At 39.7% G+C, this 20,140-nt stretch overlaps 1 protein-coding gene across 2 annotated transcripts in view; it reads left to right on the top strand.

The window, feature by feature from the left end:
- The window catches only part of ptprz1b (protein tyrosine phosphatase receptor type Z1b), a 59,154-nt gene that overhangs the window by 31,079 nt on the left and 7,935 nt on the right, over positions 1-20,140 (top strand). For both annotated transcript variants that reach the window (XM_044343841.1, XM_044343840.1), the window contains exons 3-17: positions 4,815-4,994; positions 7,373-7,524; positions 7,631-7,726; positions 7,834-7,900; positions 8,706-8,863; positions 10,051-10,201; positions 11,755-11,939; positions 13,023-13,149; positions 13,235-13,287; positions 13,595-14,095; positions 14,325-14,499; positions 15,124-15,354; positions 18,670-18,814; positions 18,907-18,998; positions 19,081-19,166. In XM_044343841.1, the coding sequence (XP_044199776.1) occupies positions 4,815-4,994; positions 7,373-7,524; positions 7,631-7,726; positions 7,834-7,900; positions 8,706-8,863; positions 10,051-10,201; positions 11,755-11,939; positions 13,023-13,149; positions 13,235-13,287; positions 13,595-14,095; positions 14,325-14,499; positions 15,124-15,354; positions 18,670-18,814; positions 18,907-18,998; positions 19,081-19,166 (2,399 nt within the window). The remainder of the gene's footprint in view (positions 1-4,814; positions 4,995-7,372; positions 7,525-7,630; positions 7,727-7,833; positions 7,901-8,705; positions 8,864-10,050; positions 10,202-11,754; positions 11,940-13,022; positions 13,150-13,234; positions 13,288-13,594; positions 14,096-14,324; positions 14,500-15,123; positions 15,355-18,669; positions 18,815-18,906; positions 18,999-19,080; positions 19,167-20,140) is intronic.

Here is a 20,140-nt window from a genome sequence, read left to right as displayed (position 1 = left end):
CTAGTCAGGCTGTTGGTCATGTGACCCTTGGTTTGCAGGAAATGAAAGTCTCCCAAACCCAACCTGGTGACTCAGAATTATAGTTGAATCTGCCTTATTTGTGGGTAGAGTAAAGGAATTAGTGCTGAAACAATTTGTTGATTAATTGACTAATTGATATGCCAATTATTAAGCAAAAATCACAAACAATCACTGGCTCCAGCGTCTCAAATGTGAGAATTTGTTTCTTTTCCTTTTTAAAATTATTATCAATTGAATATTTGATATCTGGATTTTGTACTATTGGACAGCATTATGATGGGCATGTTAGACTATTTCCTGACATTCCTTCAACTAAACCATCACTTGATTCATTACAAGAGAATAAAAATTCATAATGGAAATAATCAGTTGTTACAGTGAATGTATGAATGTATCTAAATGAATGTGGCGAGGATTTAAAAAATGCTACATCTAAAACCTCTGGGGGCATGAAATGAGGTTAAACTATTCAACCGCTTCTGGTCGATCGTGCGAGCCAGACAATGTTGTAGATTCAAAAGCACCACTGCGGGTTAAAGTCAACCAGCAGCCGCTTTCTGCTTTTAATATTTGATACATATTCAGCTATTTTTGCCAGCGGTGAAGCAAATAGAAGCAGACAGTCCCCCAAAAAAGTCAAGCCCTACACTATTCAATTCAATAATCCTGCATGTTTTCTGAACAGTTAGCTCGCTCAGCAGTGCAGAACCTTTTCACACAGGGTGAAATCGACGTGTGTGTGTGTGTGTGTGTGTGTGTGTGTGTGTGTGTGTGTGTGTGTGTGTGTGTGTGTGTGTGTGTGTGTGTGTGTGTGTGCATGGGTGCTGTCCAAGGGAGCTGAATTGGTGTAAGCGTAGGTAGGAGAAAGACAGATGCATGTGTGTATGTACATGCCTGCACTTCTTTGTATATCTGCATAAAACACACTTCTGCAGAGAGTGCATGTACACACACACACATCTTTTTCTTTGTTTCTTGACAGATGTATAGATGGAGAGATATGGAGTGACAAGATTGAATCAGCTCAGTTTTGTCTTCAGGAAGCCGTGTAAACTAAAGGATTTTTTTTCTGTCTCCTCCTTTCCTCTGAGTTCCCCTCATCGTTGGCCCTCATTCTGGATCTTTCCCTCATATCTGCCTTTCTTCCTCCTTTTCTTTCCTCTTATCTATCACCCCATCTTCTCCCTGTCTTGCTGTTTTGTCCCTACCCCTTCTTTTTTGTCTCATCTATTTTTTCCTCCCATCTCTACTTGTCCCTGGTCTTTATCACCTCCTCCTCCTCCCTCTGCTCCTCTTTCCAGTCTTACCTTTATATTCTCTGCTGCTCCTCTCTTTGTCCTCTGTGCACTCTCCCTCCCTCTCTCGACTCACCTCTCTTCCGCCGAGAGTGAGGGGTGAGCTAAAATGATCAGGGTGTTGTGGTTAAAGAGCAGCAACAGCAGCATAAGGTGTAAATGGTTTATGTCTCGAACACTTTTACAGCTGACTGCTCTTTTATGAGCACAAAGTCTTCAGAACGTTTCCAGATGTCTCCTTTTTTTTCTGTCTTTTGTGGTGTTCCAGCTTTAGTTTATAGATAAAAAATGAATTGGATTTACATTTTTAAACATATAATGATGTGAAATTGGGTTATTTTCATCCTGACAACTTCACAAATGTACATAAATGAAATACCAAACTCTGAACATGAGTATAAAAAAATCTTCCCTGAGCTTGAAATCTGTGATGTGATCTGTTCTGTCTGTCTAAAAATGTTTTAACATTCAGACAGAGCAAATATATAAAAAATATACAGTTGGAAGGAGAAAGCACAAAAGCATGGAGAAAAATATAATAATGTAATACTGATCATATTGCTTTTTTTAATCAAAATTGCACACGGTCGGCTTTAAAAGTCTCCCATATGAATCTGACAACAATAGGTACAGGATTCTCGCACCGGCAGCATCAGCAGACTTTATTCTGGGAGTTCTGTGAAAAAGCAAGTGGAACTCAGAGATATGAAATGTAATTTCCGTATTTAATCATCGAGATTTTAGTCCTTGACTGAGTGCGAGTGGATTTGTGTGCAAGTGTGTTTATGTAACTAAATGAGGACAGGAAAGTCTGGTTTATTTTTTAAGTCCTTTCTCCAACCTGTCAACTACTTGTTTTCATGGGGGCGTTATGTCAGAGGAGTAACTGGCTGTTTATGTGATATGATATTTGTGTGTTATGATGCTAACGGATGAGGCGGCAGAGGCCAGATCTGGTCACTGACACACTGACAACCCCCCTGTCATTTTCACCAGCACTCACACAAACACATGCACTGTGCTAACACTTTCACACAAAATATAAGTGAAGATGGAACTGGCGAACATCTCATAATTAAATTGTACAAACAGCTTCTATAAAAACACATAAAACTCTGACAGAAAACAATCAAACATGTCCATAATTCTGTTTTGACTTGTATTTGTAACATTTCCCTTAAATCAATGAAACGTCAGCTGTCATTTTCAGTGCTTGAAGGAGCAGCGCTTTTGTATTATGTTGAAGTAAGCGAGCAAATGCTTGTGTGTGTTTTTGTGATTTGGGTGAACTGACCAGCTTTCACATTATGCTGCTACATGAAAATCAAACGTTCAGATCAGTCGTGCTGTGTGACGCTTCATGATTGATGTGCATCTTTTACACTAAAAGCTCTTATCTATGACAGATTGGTTGTTAACTGTGGACTGAATACCCTCTGAAGTTTGACATTTTAACAACCACTATCAACCAAGCAAAAATGTAGAAAAAATGTAGTTTGTATTTTCACATCACACACTTGAACATTTGTGAAAAGGCAAACTGAAAGCTACTCCAAACGTGTCTAGAAGCCACAGTATTACAAGAGGAAATTAAACAACTGTTGCATGTTTGATTGACTTTAAAGTACACAGAACCGGCTCAACTTAATGAACATTTTCACCATAAGCCTCAGTCTGTTTTGACAGGTTCAACTGTTGCTGCCAAACCAGGCAGAAATACAACAAAGTTGAAATTGATTTTGTTGAACTTGGGTCAAACAAGGTCTCCCTCTCTCTCCCTCTCTCTCTCTCTCTCTGTCTCTCTCTCTCTCTCTCTCTCTCTCTCTCTCTCTCTGACACACGCAGACTCACACGACAAAGAATGTAAAGCCGATACCTGTTAAGTCATGTGTGACCAATTACAGTTAAAACATCTGCTCTGACCTCATTAGACCCATTGTCTTTATTGTTTACTGTAAAACACACACGCAAATGACAAAGCACTGAACAGGACGCTTCAAATGATGAGTTTCCATCATAGAGTCTCAGAGTGAGTCTGCTCTCTATATCTGCTTGTGATAATGTAGATTATTAGAAATACATCTTTTAAAAATGAGGCACTGAGTCGGACAGAATGATCCCTGGCAGTGTTTTGTTTAGTAGCGATTCTGTGAGTGATAAAAACTGTGACTTTAATATTGAGCAATGACATTAAGGATTCCTTTTTTTTTCATCTGAAATCAAACTCAATGCTTAATTACATTACTGAGTATTGTGTCCAAATCATAGGAGGATATATACTGTACTTTTGAAGCATACAGTGTATTATCTATCAGTCTTCCAATCTTCTCTATTATGAATTTACATCAGAAATATTATGTAGCATAATGAATGCAGTTAAGGTGAGTTTACTGTGAGTTTCCCCTGAATGTGTCTGGAGGAAACGACTGAATGTTAAGAGCGGATGAATGAACACATCTGCTCATACGAAGACGAGGAACCGTTTGCGGGCTGCACATAAACACATAGAGCTTTTCAGTATGTACACAGGTAACTTGTACTTGTGAATAATATTTTACACACCCATGCACAACACTGCATGTCATTAAATGTGAAGGGATTACATGTATGTACTCTAAAAATAAATAAAAGCACACGCATGAATTCAGTAAACGTAGATGGTGTGATATGCAGTCATGAATAAATTCACACACACTGCATGTCCTCTTAAAGATTTTAAAGCAGCAGCTGCGACATTTAGCAAAACATTTTGTAGTGAATGAATTTCTTCTAAGCAATACAAAAAGAAAACGTCAGCTTTGCTTTTCTTTTTATGCTGTTTTGATTAGGAGTTTTTTTTGTGTGTGTGTGTGGCATGCTGGGCTGAAAATTTAGCTCGTCCTGATGCTGTTTATTCTTTTACATTATTCATGTGAAAGCACAGCCTTGTTAAAACACATGCACACACACCCACACACACACGACATCAATAAGATTAAAGAGGATTCATACTGTGCGTTCCTAAAAAAAAAAAAAAATCACAAATACATATTCACACACAAAGATCATCAACAAACACAATATAAGACATGCACGCACACACAGAAACACACACATGCATAGTGGGCTAGGATGACCTGAGGCCAACCAGTCATGTTTGACCTGCAGTTTGACCATCTGCCCTTGTTCGAGCTGAACTCGTTTAACAGACTGCATTCTGTTTGTAAACAGCACTGCCACTGTAAACAGCAAAAAAAAATGTGTCTAAATGTATTTTACAAGCACATAAAGGGCTTATATGGTAATATGGTAATTGCTAGACTCTCTCAGTGCTTTTTGTCACAAAACAGTAAGGGGCTGCTGTACTTCTAGAGCAAACACGGCTAAGCTTTCAGAATTTCTGGTGACAGCGAGTGGTGGAAGAAGTGAAACCAGCTTTTAGGGATTTTGTAAATTTCAGATCTGTAGTCCTTGAACACTTCTGTCTCTTCATTTACCCACCAATATCTCCATACACAGGTGCCCTGAACCAGCGTAACTGGGGTAAGAAGTACCCGTCCTGTAACAGCGCCAGGCAGTCTCCCGTGGACATCGACGAGACGTTCACGCAGGTCAGGCTGCAGTACCAAAACCTACAGCTAGAGGGCTGGGACAAACTGACGGCAGAGTCCACCACCATCCACAACAACGGGAAGACAGGTATGTCGATGCTTTCCAGCTCTCCTTCCTGTACCTTTGCTGCACAGACTAGTTTTCTGAATTTTAAGAAATAACTCTTAGTAATCGATATGAATTCCAAGTATGAAATGTCTTCTTATTTGACCATGACCATAACTTTTCTACAAACTAAACCAAAGATGTTTACCCGTCTAAACAAACTGTTATCTTTTTTCAAGACCATTTCAAGCTGCTGTCTTATATTCAAGTCTATGGTTGGCTTATTTGGTAATGAGATCTGAAATCTAAGCAGTGCGAAGCGGGAATTGGAAGTATGGAAAGTAGGTTGTAATTCTGTGTGTGTCTGTGATAGAATTTTCAAATTTTTGATATATTTCATTAAAAACAAATGAAGCCATGTTAGTAATGTCATCCTGCAGGAAATCACACTCCATGCTGTTTTACTTACATTGAAACATGAGCGACTTGTAGGATTTTTCTTTTTCTTTTCAACTCCATGTAAGAGCATATTCAATCATCATCATCCAGAGGAGGAAGATATTCCGTAGATTCAATCTATGAACATGATTTTGACATCATTCTGCTGCTGTAAAACACAACATCTTAATCCTTGGATGTGGAAAGAAGCTTAACTTTCAAGACGTAGAGAAAAAAAAAAAAGATTCACAACATGGAAGTTAATGGAGGAGAGAAGCAGTGAGGATTTAAGGGGGAAGAAGTCAGACAAACAAAGAAAAGAAAAGAAAGACCAAGTAATTGAGAGAGAGAGAAGCAAGCAGAGGGACAGCACTACAGAGAGATCATGTGGAGAGAGACGGGAGATCGATGTCAGGATGCAGAGATGAAACTGAGCAACAGAAAAGAGGCAACAAAAGAGCAAGAGGAAAAAATGTATATAGAGACAAGTAGCAATAGAGAAAAATGAGGAGGATGTGAAGAGACAGTGAGAGGAAAGGCAGAGTGAGGAGTGATGTCTGGCCTGATAACAAATGAAAGCTGTCTGAGCTATCATCACCATCTTTTCAATACGGCCAAGGCTGTGTGTGCGTGTCCTCTATACGTTAATGGTCCTAGAATTAATCTCCTTTTCTTCTCTGTGAAGTCACGAGAGGAAATTGCATATTAGAACAAGCAAGATATTATGTGAGAAATATACGGACTGTGCAGTCTCACTAAACTGAATGTCATATCCTGTTGTGAGTTATTATCCTTCAAGGCAAACCGAGCATTTGAATGTTGGACATACATAGAAAACTGCTCATTTGTGCTTCCAAGAGGTAAATATAAAGGGTTAAAGAGGACTTGAGGGGAGTTTTATTGTCGCTTTGTTTATGAGAAGCACATTAAAACTGCCACAGCAACGAAAGAACAAGTTGTCACTATTTTCCAAAATGTGGAACTATTCCTTTAATGAAACAGTGATTCTCCAAGTTAACACATTAGGTGAAGTAATATTACCTAATGAGAAACAAACATGACTGATAACTTGTGTTATCTTCAAACACCCTCTAGGGGCCATTAGACTAAAGGAACGTACACACTTCCAGCTACTTTGGACCCAGAGGAACAAATCTCAGAAACTTTAAGTCCCTGTTGTGCAGTCTCATTTGCATTTCCACCGCATTTTAGGAACCAGGTAGATCATGCAAATTAGACCCATGAGGACCCATGTGCTTGAAACACAACATTCACAACAAGGAAAAACGACACAGTTTTGTCCTGTTCTTTGTATTTTTTACTGCTGCATGAGTTGGATGTAAAGAATGAATGACAAGGAGAAATGCAGAGGAGGAAAATGAAACTAAGAGCTTCTGTCTCCACAGTAAATCATTTATTGAGTGTTTGATGGTTATTTGTTTGTGCTTTAGTACATAACCGCCATGAGACAATCAGAAAATAACGTTTTATTTCTCTCATGTTTGTTCTCTCTGCCGCCGCTCTGTCTTTAGTCAGCTCGCTCGCTCTCTCTCTCTTTTTCTCTCTTCTTTTTTAGAATGAGTTGGGAAGCCAAGAACAAAGTCTAACTTTACTTTTAATGCTATCAAACTAGGAGAAATGTCCTCCCCTCATCCTAAACTGATCCTAAATCAATACTAGAATACTTCAGCGGTGCACAAGTTGAAGCAGCTGTGCTGTGTGTGTTTGACCAATCAGCAGTGGTCATCCCTGCAAATCCCCTGCAGTCGATATGCGGCTTGAATTTTAGTCTTTAGTACATATACATTATTTTTCATGGGTGTTCCTGGCATTTTGTCGATTATTTCAATCAATACAGATGACAGTATATCAATTTGCCAATCAACTCTTCATTTGCATTTAATGGACCCTCCCTTATTTGATCTGTAATCTTTCTAAACAAGAGAGTTTACATTTATGCTGAAGTGCTGTGTGTGTTTTAGTGGCCATCAATGTGGATGGAGAGTTCTTTGTGAGTGGAGGAGGCCTGAGCTCCAGGTTTCGTGTTGGTAGGATCACTTTCCACTGGGGGCGTTGCAATGCAACTTCAGATGGGTCTGAACACAGCCTGAACGGGATGAAATACCCTCTTGAGGTAAAAAAAACCAAAACATCGGTCTATCCATAGATATATTTAGCATAATTACATTCGTCATGAACTTTGCATTCAGCTAACCTACCTGTTTGTTGCTCTCGTTCAGATGCAGATCTACTGTTATGATCAAGATGACTTCCAAAGTCTTGATGAAGCCATCAGGCAGGGAGGGAGGATCGCTGTGTTGGCTGTGCTCTTCGAGGTAGGTCGACCTGTTGATTTGTGCTTCAATATTAGGGATCAGTCTGTTCCTCCTCAAACAAAGGCTGAAATGAAATCCACTATAGAAGCTTATGTTCTTGTCTGCAGGTCAGCCTGGAAGACAATGAGAACTTCATTCCTGTTATAGAGGCCGTCAACACTGTCAGCAGGTTTGGTAAGTCAACTCTACCTCTATCCTCAATAAAGAAAGAAGCAAGGTGCAGACAGAGACATAATAAGGCTTTCAACTGGAGGGCTTGTGTTTAAAATACCCTGTTTGGGTAAAGATAACTCCAGAGCAACACACTGAACCTGCTAGCTCCAGGGATGCTGACATCTGACCTTCTACGAGTACTGTTTCTGTTTATTAAAAGGTTGCAGGAAGAAAACAAATTGATGTAAATTTGTTTTCATCAGGCAAAATCATTAAAATTCAATCAGTGAAAGGAGCAGAATAATGATTGCCTGGACGAAAGAAAAGCTAAATGTAATGTTTGTTTCCAACTATGAGCACAACAAAGCATTTCTGTAATCGAGTAAACAAAGCAACAGGAAATTCAATAAATTCTAAAAATGAACACTATATTAGTCTGAGACCATGTCATTCTATCTCTTGGTGTACAAAATTCCACACAACTAGTAGCTCAATTTCCAAAAATAAATAGTGGATTTAATAAAATGTTTGCTAACAGGAGTGGGTGAGGTCAGTATTCAGTTTCATCATGCAAGAGAAGGATCATACAGAAATACTGGAAACATTATTGCACAAAGAAATGATGCTTTTCTCTCCTAAATGATAGAATTATACATCTCTGATTGGCTTCCAGTGAAACTCATATTTGCATATCACACACTGAACATACAGTCTGACATTTCTATAATGCTTGATTCACAGCTTGGGACAAAACATTTGTTTTTTGTGACACTGATTTTTTTTTTTTATGTTGTTTTTTTTTTTTGTTTTGTTTTTTTTTCACCAGGTAAGAGCGGGTCGATGGAAGCTTTCACCCTGCGGTCCTTGCTGCCCAATAACACAGATAAATATTACATCTACAACGGCTCACTGACTGCCCCTCCCTGCTCAGAGATGGTAGAATGGGTCGTCTTTAAGCACACTGTGGCCATATCGGAAACACAGGTCAGTAGGTTTATCACACATACATATATATACAAGTGAAGACACACACACATTTCTTTCTGACACACATCTATGTAAATAATGCTTTAGCTGGAATGTTTTTCATTCACTGTGCTGCTGAGAGTCAAAAATGATTTTTATTTACTTTAGATCTTTATCTGAATTTACCTTTTAAGCTTTTTACAGCACACTGCAGCACATCAAAGAGCCATGAGGAAAAAGCTTCCTTTAAAATCAGTTGAAGCAGCTCTAACAACTAAATTGCTGTAGCATCATTTCTGATGGAAGCCTGCAAGCTTTATGATGCAACTTTTGAACTGTGAATATTCGACACATGGCAGTCTTTTGAAATAAAAAATAAATAATATAATAAAATAATAATAATAAAGAGAGGTTCATATTGTTAGTTTTTTTGCTGTATTAGCTCTTGTAAAAGTCATAAAATATTTAGGCTTTAGGTTCAATTTGAAAACAAACATCCACTCCAAAGTGTACACTGCTGTTGCCTGTGGTTGTTGTGGCTAGTTTCAGGTCAGCTGTCTTTGACATCTATGCACAAAATAAAAACAAACCGTCCCATTGAAATGATGCAATGTGACATCTTTAGTCCAATTTTAAAGTAACAGAATAGTTTTTTTGCAGTGGCATGATGAAAAGGCCTGTCATGCAGCGTTTGAATAGCGCTCATAGCAACAAGGTGACACTGTAACATTACTGCAGTTTGATTCCAGCCTGCTGCTGAAGACGTTTAAGGACCGTTGAGGAACAGCGACTTTGGATGAAATCATCTTTGTAATAATCATTAATTATGTAGCAGAATAATGGAGAGTGAATGAGGTCACTACAATGGTTGTGTGTGTAGTGTACAGTACGTACATATATATATGTGTGTGTGTGTGTTTGCATGAATGAAACGGAGGTGGCAAGGCATGACATTTTAGCTCACCACATTTTACTTCACCAAAAATAGAGCAGCGCTGTCTCTCTGTCTTTGCCTGGCACCAGCACAAACCTCTTAAGCACACAAACACACACACACACACTTACAGTTTGGGGTTTATTTTGGCAGCTGAATATAAACAGGAAAGATGCAACAGTCATTTCTTTCCTTGGTTTCAGATGTCACTTTATTTCTGTTCAAGCTCTCTCTCTCTGTGTCTGTATGCGTGTCTCTCGGCGTCCCCCAGATTGAGGTGTTTTGTGAGGTGATGACCATGGAGCAGGCTGGATATGTGATGTTGACCGATTACCTGCAGAACAACTTCAGGGAGCAGCAGCAGCAGTTCATGGGTCAGGTGTTTGCCTCGTACACCGGAGTGGAGGACGTGCTCACACCCAGTACGTCATCACCCACCCAAACATAATGTTCACTAATTGTTTGTTTCACTTTTATTTCTATTTTTACACACATGTTAACTCAGTTTGATTCATTTCAGTCAGGGAAACATGCTGTACACAAAGATAGAAATCTGCTGTTCACAGTCATATCATTGTTACAACAATATAATCTTATATTATTAGATATAAAATCTGTTGTAATAATATATCAATAGTATGCCCTTTAATGGAGTCCACTTAACCTCAGTGGAATGTAAGCATGAAGAAAAAAATCAATTCTAATGTGATTTTCTAAAAAGAAGAACATGAACCCAAAATCATAAGCAGGAGAAATAATACCGTAATAAACATCATAAGCAGAACAAATGAAATTGTAACCAATTTCTCTAATTGTTCTACGAATTAACTAATTTACATTCTCTGAACAATGTTGCTGCTTTTACATGTTTCCCACTGTTGCTCCCGGTTTTATTTTTGTGTCAATCTTATATTATGTTTTCTGTGCTGAGCCTCTCGTAGTCTCATTGACCTATGAGAACCGAGAACTGAAAGCAAAGGTGGAAAAGACCCGAAAAAGTCAAAAGAAAATCTTGTTTAAAAATAATGATTTTCACGTAGTTTATTATTTTTCCAGCTTCTTTTTTTAAGCTTTCTGCTTGGAGCTGAAAAGTCATGTGCCATCACTCTCCTGCTCACAGTGAGTTTTAGTCATTAAACAGGCCAGAAAGTAAGTTTTTGCCTGAGACACTGCTATTGATCATCTCCCCACAGATACAAGCTTGTTATGATTTTGTACTTGAGATTTTTTTTCCTTATCAGGGCTTTAAGAGTTCAACCCAGAATCTACTCTTCTCCAAAGCTCTAAATCTTTTCACCTTACTAATTTATACCGTATTTTGAGCAACATGGTGGTGAAAATTGGATCCCCTCTTAGGGATCAATATAAATATAACATTATTAATCTTATTTTTTTCCACGACTGAAAATATTACCCATCTGCTGCTTTCTCTGTAGCTGTAACCCTGTCCTCCAAGGTCAGCCTACTCATAATCATCAAAATATATAATTCACTACGCTCTCCATCTTCATAAAGTCGACCCTCAAGTAAAGTGGGTCTTTTGGGTTGCCAGGGAGCTCGACTTTGTAGTTCAATGCCCCCTCTCCTCTCAGCGTAGGCAATTTATTTTGAAGCTCTTTTTGAAATTGAAATAAAGTATTCAGAAATTCAGAAAAGGGTCTTTTTGCCTGTAACAAATTTATGCACCCACTCCCATACACACACATACACACACGTGCGTGCACACACACACTCACCTCCTGAGCTGGGCTTTTTGAAATGTATTCCTGTTTTCTTGCATTTTCAATGCAGTCGATTAATATCAAGTTACCTTTAGCAACACTAAACTTAATGTTATATGTTGCAGCATTTCTGCTCTGTTCTTATTTAGATGTCCAGTTGTTGTTGTTTGTTTTTCATCTCCTTCTTGCATTTCATCCACAAAAATCAATACTTACAATTTTTACCGATCTTCCTCTCTTTCTGCCGTCTCTAGCCTGCAGCTTGGAGCCAGAAAACGTTCAGGCTGATGCCCAGAACGACACAACCATCGTGGTGACGTGGGAGCGTCCCCGCGTGGTTTACGACACGACCATCGACTGGTACACCGTCACTTACCAGAGGCTGCAGGGCCGAGACCAGATCAAGCAGGAGTACAGGACCGATGGGGACCAGGACGTGGTACGAAACATCTTAAAAACTGAACCCACACACACACACACACAAACGCACATCTAGTGTTATGGACCATTACCTGCACTCCACAGAGTTACAGAGGTCTTCTTCTGCAGCAAATATTACAGAATAATCTGTTAGAATTCTGTCCATCCATCAATCCATCCACTCTCCATCTGTCACACTCATGTTATGCCTGCTCTTGGAATCTAGATTGATCAAAGTGATTGATTGATTGACTGTTACAATCAATGTTGCCCTCTTAATGGGTCACTGAGTGTCCCTTAGTGTGACCTGCAATATCTGTGCATGTGTATTTGTATATACTGTATATCTGTGTGAATCTGAGTGTAAGTGCACAAGTCTTTTCATGTACTGTATGTACCTCAGAGTTGTCAATATTCAGATCAACTTACAATAAAATAATTGAATCACTTCTTTAAATTTGCATACTTTATGTGTGTGAATGCATGATTCATATTTTGCTATTACATAGTTTGAAGTTCTTATTTTATGTTATTTTATGTTCTTATGTTGTTTTCAGTGTAAGTTTGGTAGTTTTATTTAGTTTTTAGTCTTTTATATGTACGTTTTGTGGTTATTTTTCAAAGGTTCTATTTATTAATGAGGGATTACAGTGATACTGTTTTACATATATTTGTAGCTTGTACTTGACAATAAATCGTGCAGTGTATTATTAAAAGTGTAACATCTTTTACCACAAACATAGAAAATGAAAACACTTTATAAAAACCCAAAAGCAGAATTATTTATGATTTTGAAATTATAAACCCAGTGGTAATGCAATATATATGAGATGCACTCAAGCACAATAAAATAATAAAAAATAGAGGGAAAGGAATTAATGGCATGCTGTTTATTAAGAGATTATTAAGAGAGTTTATAAGAGACCCCCCCCCAAAAAAAAACCCATTCAATACCATGTTTTGAAGAAAGTCGTCAAAGATATTACATAATTGGAGTCTAAAACACCTTTACAACTATGATTATGTGATTTTAAAATCTGTATTGAAAGTTGAAGGACATTTCACAGCTGAGATATTTCAATTTACCATTGTGACTTTACAGGGAGCCATCATCCCCAGCCTGCTGGCCAACAGTAGCTACGTGGTTCAGGTGGTGGCTGTTTGTACCAACGGACTCAGAGGACGATGGAGCGACCAGATTATAGTGGACATGCCGTTAGAAGACCCCGGTACAAACACACTCACACACACAAAGAGCATATATTTGAATCCACTATAATAGTAAGTAAGTCTGTATTTCTTTCCTCTCTGTAGAAAGCGATTCAGATCCTGACACTGTTTCTCAAGACTCGGAGGGCAACAGGGAGGTAGGTCAGTCTGTGTTTATCTGTGGTTTCACCGGATGCCACTCTGCGTGTTGCTATTCATTTTGCAGAATTATTTTGCAGAGCTGAAGTTTCCCTGCATTCAATCATATCAGTGAACCTAATTATTATGGAAATTATTGTAATTATGTCAGTTGCGGCTTGTCTTTGAGTGTTTGGAGAGCAGCACAAAAGGCTATGTGGGACCTTCCAGCATGTTTACGAGAGATTACAAAAAAGAAAAAGATACTCACAATAAAGCCTCCTGTGACACAAAACTACATAATAGTGTTTTTATTTCCTGTGGTAGGTCTCATCTAAAGGCAGATGGGAGAAGCCAGAGAACCAGAATCAGGTGGATTTGTCTCCCGAGGGCCACAGCCCAGTGGAAGAGACCCCAGTGGAGCAGACCCGAGTTTACCAGAACCACCCCACACACCATACCCAGCCCAGAGACCAAACCCAAACAAACCAGAACCTCCCAGTCCAGTTCAGCACGCGTTCAACCCCAAAGACTCCCTCCGAGTCTGCCGTTCTACAGAAAACCCGACTCAACCAGAACATGAAAGACAAACCGGACCGAAGCGGGTCTAACGCCAATATTATGGACGAAAACCATATTGACGAGGACCAGGGGATCGCAACACAGCGGCCGTTTACTAATGCAGGTTTTGACGGCAACAGTGCAATCTGGGTGACTGAGGTAACTGAGCAGCCAGGCTTTCTGTTTCCAGTTGCTCGGACCACCACCCTGCCGACGATCCGCCGTCAAATCACAGAAGAGGCATCGTTGTCAGTGTTATCACATCAGGTAGTAATTACCTCTTTTTTTCTCCTCTTAAACCTAATTAAATTGAATAACTAATGTTTAAACAAATGATTGGGACATAAAATTTTAATGAGATCCTAAAGCACCAGAGCTGTATTTTTTAACTCAACCCAGTCCAAAGATTTGTCTCATGTTTTTGTGGTTTATTCAACCAGGAACTTCAATAAGAGCCACTCTGTTTGTTTTTGTGCACTGCCTTATTTACCTGCAGTCAGGGGATCATGGTCAACCAGATCAAAGTGGCCTCCCTTCTCCCCAGTCGGATCTCTACACCCCTCCTGTGGAAGACATCCAAGTCACAGATATCTTCTATGAAGACACAGACAACAGCTCTCCACAGGAAACCCTCACCTCCTCTCCAACAGTGTCTGCTGGTACTCTGCCAGGTCAGATTTGATTGGAAGAGCTTTTTCCTTTTCTGTACTCATGTTTAATCAAAAAATCTGTTGGTACTGCTACTGTAGGGTTTTGAGCAGTGCCAGGGAGCAATTTAAGCTCATGAATGCTTTAATCGGTACCAGCAGATTTTGGTCCACAGGACTCTTGCCACTTTACTTAAGTAGTAATTATTATAACAAATGGCTGGTTTATTCAATGACTGTTTTTACTGATTTCTCCAGTGTTATTCAGTACATATTTTGTCAGCAAAGTATGAATTTTGTTGTTGACATGAATCTCTAGAGATCTCTAGAAATTTACTCAAAGTGGTTTTCTTCATTTTTGGACTTTTTGTAGTATTATCTGGGTCTGTCCTGGCTGGCCATATCTGTATGCACAATTCAGTGATAAAAATTAATTCATTCATATGACATATCATGTGATGTGATATCTCAATATGTCACTTCACATGACAACCTACATCACTTTACATCTTTACATCATGGCACGTCACCTACTTCACACCATGCGCTCTTCATGATGTGACATGATGACGGGATATTGGAGCACAACAGGTGTCACATCATGCATTGCTGCACCAGCCGTGTCATTATGTGTATTTTGTCCCACAGGTAATCAAATGGACAAAGACACCATGCTGTCCTCTGAAGACAGTGACACCCCTGTGAACAAATCTCCCACAGAAACCGTCACCTCAGTTTCCTCCACTCCCACCTCCCCTCTGTGGATCACAGAAAGGACGGCAACAGCTAGCAACACCCTCGCTGATTCAGTCTACAAATCATTCACCTCCTCCTCTCTCCTCAGGGTGCTGATGCATACGACCCAGCCCATGTTCAACGGTAAGATGAAACACCCAAGAACAGCCTTTCATAGCATGACCCTGGGCTTATGCTTGTACAATATATTGTGCTCTCACACCTTTCAGACATATTATACAATTTTTGTTATATACTAGCGGTACTTTTCCTTACACTCCTTACACATTTTATTGTGTTGTTACATTTTTGGCTTTGGAAATATATATATCAGATACTATAAGAAATAAATAAACCTTACATTTCCTGTTAAAGTGGCTGTGACTTTACAATATGCAGCATGGTATGAATAAATGTTTCTGGTAGCGGGTAGACAGCTGGGACATAATTGCGGTGGATGCTTGCCTTTCTCCTCTAATGGACCGCTACTGTTCCGCTAATCACTGCTACGCTCTGTGAAGACGGTGGCATTTTGTATAGTGGCATGCTGTTGTTAATGTCAGTGGTGGTGGTGGTGGTGGTAATGATGATGGTCGAAAAGAATAATGACGCTTTAATGATGATTAGAGCGGTAATCAGCAGCTTCCTGATTCTCAGATCTGCCCGTCAGAAATGACATATGCTTGACTCTTCCTCAAATCTTTCAGCATGTAACTCCACATGAGGTCATATTTTTCCTGGCTTTGTATAATCTACTTGAATCTACTCAAGCTTTGTGATTGGCATCTTTTTTTGGACTCCTTTGGGTGTGCATTCTTTTCTGTGGCTCAAGAGCGCACTCTGGTGGTTTTTTTTTTTTTCTTCTGTCCTTACAGAATGCGGGCTTCACTTCATCTTGAAGGTGCCTCATCCGTTTGCCTTCACCAAGTTGATTTATGACATCTCTTCAACCAGGAATTCAATCATTTCCTATATCTTGCTCTCTTCTTGCAATTTGTGTATGGTTTGGGCATGATTATGACTGAGAGTTCTACTTCTGTTCAGTTTTTTTTAGACATTCGCTTTGGCTTTTCTTGCAGTGCATAAACCCACGTCCAAGTTTAAGGAGTCAACTATTTCCCAGTCCTCTGGCTTAACAGATATCTTGCCTAGTGGAGTGATAGTCAACCCTGAAAACCCTGCAGTCTCTATCGCAGATGGGGGATTCTCCGCAGATTCATTCAGTGTCACACCTCCATCACTCAACCCTTTTAATGAATACACCAGCATTTTACATCCTTCTCCTCCTTCCCTCCCTGGTGATAAGAGGAGTGCCATTATCTTTCATCATAATGAGAAGCCCTCTGAAGAGCACTCTATTGTCTCTGAGATCTCTACCACTTTGGGTTCAAAGCCTCACTTAAGTGCTGCATACTCTCTTTCTCTGTCTCCTGATTATGACTCGAGTACGATCAACTCATCAAAAACAAACACTGTCAAAGGAAATACCCGAAATACTTCTCTTACTCAAGCTGACGGTAGGATTCACGATGGTTTGAACATCTTAGCACGTCCCCACAATGAAGAGGAGGCCAGAACAGATAGACAAAAAGGAGATTACATCTACACTTCAGTCACGTCTTACTTTGATTCTAAAGGTTTGACTTTGTCCCGTCTTTCTAAGTCCGAGGAAACCAACACAGATGACAGCGGATCAGGCTCTGGCTTTTATAGCAACAGGCTCAATCAGGAATTGGATGGGGTTGCTACAGTAAAGACTAACTTCTCTACTACAAGTTCAACTGTAATCTTCAAGGCAGATGATTTGGGGAAAAAGAGTAGATCAATAGGCATTGAGAAGACTACAAATGGGAGAGAGACCAAAAGAGAAATAAAAGAGAAGGAACATGAGCTAAGTGGTCAGGAAGAAGAAATTACAGGAGAAGGAAAGTGGAGAAAAGTAGAAGGTGAAAGTGATGAGCAAACCAGACAGCTCAGTAGCACAGCAAGTCGTAACATGTTGCAAGAAAAAGAGAGAGAAACTAAAGGTGAGACTGTAGTAGGAAACACAGTATATACTGAGACTGGCAGTGGGACTGAAATCAAGTCTGAGACAGATTCTAGCTGGCCTGAGGATGTCAGTGGTTCTGGAGAGAGCGGTGGAGATGGAAGAGAAGATGGTAAAGGAAGCAATGATCCACAACTCTTTGACAGTATGGGGAAGGGAAAGGGAAAGAAAGGTAGTGATGGTAAAGAAGATATTAAAGGTGCAGGTGAAAAGGAAAGTGGTGACAGAGGTGATGGAAGGTCAGACAACAATGAAGAAGTTGAATCTGGAAGAAGAGATGGTCTGCAGCCACCTGTAAGTGTAGACACACCTACAACAGAGTTCCCTCCGTTTGGCAGCAGCAAAGATAATGGCGACGATGGTGGTGATGGACATAATGAAGAGGATCACAACACAAGTCTTGACAGTGGAGTTGCCGGTGTTGACTCTACTTTCGAGGACGACAGGGAGGGAGACGGTGATGTTAAACAAAGTGGAGGTCTAGAGAGTGAGGAATACATGGAAGGAGGTGGCAGAGAGAATAGAGGTGTAGCTGGAGAGAGTTTGCAGGAGATGTCAGGTGTGGACGGGTTGTTGTTTAATGCTGGAAGGAGTCCAATGTTGGGGCGTCTCATTCCTCTGCTCAGACTGACAGACGCCAATAAAGCTGTGGAGGAACAAATGGAAGGTAAATGGTGCATAATGCTTAGCTTTTCTTTAGCTCTGCCTCTCTGTGACAGAACGTGACAGGGCAGTCTCCCAAACACAAATTCAAGTAGAAGTATGGCCTAGTAGAGTCTTGACTGGATAGTTTCATTTATAAAAAAGGCCAGGAAATTTCCCAAATCTGCTGGGCACTGTAGTTAATGCAAATTTTACCCTAACAGGAGTAAATAGATTTGTTGGGGACTATTTTCAGTCCCCCAACAAATGCACATTTGGTGCATCTCTGAGTATTCACGGCAGCAGGATGTTGTATGTGGGATTGAATCAATAAGTACTTTTTAATTAACACATTTTTTCTTTGTTAATTAAGTATTAAGTAGTTATTTTTTAATTAACAACAATGGCACAGAAGAATATATCAGCCTTTGGCTACACAGACAATACTTGTTAGGATCAATTCATTGTTGTTTTTAGTCTTTTTATGGCAATAAAAAAAATAAATACAGAATATCACCAGCTTCATTCTTTAAAAATGTTCAAAAGAGTTTGAAATAATTTATAATTCATGCCTATTCTTTCCATTCTTTTCTCCGCTCTGTTAAGCATTCTTGATAGCTGTTTTAAAAATATATAAACGTACTTACTGGCGTGATCCATGTGTCTCCTTTTCCTTTATCTCTCACTTTCTGACACCCCTACACTCTATCTGTCTTTTTCCTCTCTGCATTTGTCTCCACCCTTCTTGTTCGGTCTCTCATCTCTCTCAGAGGGCAGCAACAGCAGCCACGAGTCTCGTGTCGGGCTGGTCGGGGGTGTGGAGAGGGAGAAGAGGACAGTCATTCCTCTGGCTGTTGTCTCCACTCTCACCATCCTCTGTCTGCTGGTACTGGTGGGCATCCTCATCTACTGGAGGTATACACACACACACACATGCAGGGTCAACCTCTGTCTGCATCAATTTCACCTGCGTACTTCACTCAGATTCTGGCTTGTTTGTGTCACAGAAACTGTTTCCAGACAGCTAATTTCTACCCAGATGACAACACATCACCTAAAGTCATATCTGCTCCATCTACACCTCTGCTGCTGGCCACAGGTAACACACAGACACACACATACACTCAAAGAAATGAATGAGTCTGTCATTGTAACATCAAACATTTACTCTTGTGTTGCAGATGGTCATGAGCCGCTGACAGTGAAGCAGTTTGTGAAGCACGTCATGGAGCTCCACTCCACCAACACCTTCTCCAAGGAGTTTGAGGTGTGTTTGAGGAATGTTTGTGATTTGAGTTCAGCAAAATGTCTGTGGATGCTTTTTTTTTCTTCAAGAGGGGAACATAAACAGCCACAAAATATTTGGGAAAATTGATGGCAGATAGATACTCTGTTTGGATATTTCCATAGATTTTGCTCCTTTTTAGTTTAATCACTTAGTGCAAAAGTTTAACCACTGTGAAATCAAAGGATTATAGGATTACTGTAGCATTGGTTCATGTGTATAAGTAGACAGTACCTCATCTGTCATAGCTCCTTAATGCTCCTCCATTTCTCTGTTAACATCATGTTCTTTAGGAACATCATTTAGCAAAGCGTTGATGTGTAACATCCATGTACAGCCAGTTATGTAACAGTATTAAGGAAGGGTGGTACTAACTATGGCAGTGCTACTTGGTTGCCAAATTCAAATACACAAACAAATCAAACTGAAGACAGGACTTCAAATTTGACAGGCAGGTTTGCACAAACTAGGACAGATTGTTGAAAACCACCTCTCAGGCTTTTAGGCTTGTAAAGTCTCCATCTCTGCTTGTTTAGGATGTGCAGCAAGGTTTTATAAATGTCTCATGTGGAGTTTTGACATATCTAAATGTTGGTTATGTGTTTGAGAACAACTTTGTGGGTCAGTGTGAACAATAGGTACATCTGCATGACATTAGTCACCTCTGTTTCCTAGCATGAAACTCCTGAATAACACACACAGATTGGAATTGCATTGTATTTAAATTGCCCAGTGTATTTGTATGTTTGCCCCCATTCTGCGACAATCTGTTCTGTAGCTGCAGCAGCAACCCTATTTGGTTAATTTGACGCCAATTTACATTTCATTTAGAAAAAACATAAGACACTACATTGAGGAAGCATAGGGGCAGAGCAGTCCTGATTTGTAGATACACACTTTTGGGTAACTGTGCAATCTAAATGTAAATGATGTCTTTGTGCTATGTCACAGTGTAG

The sequence above is a fragment of the Thunnus albacares genome, chromosome 23, assembly GCF_914725855.1.
Source record: "Thunnus albacares chromosome 23, fThuAlb1.1, whole genome shotgun sequence".
Classification (NCBI taxonomy): domain Eukaryota; kingdom Metazoa; phylum Chordata; class Actinopteri; order Scombriformes; family Scombridae; genus Thunnus; species Thunnus albacares.
This window is presented reverse-complemented; position numbering and strand designations above follow the sequence as displayed.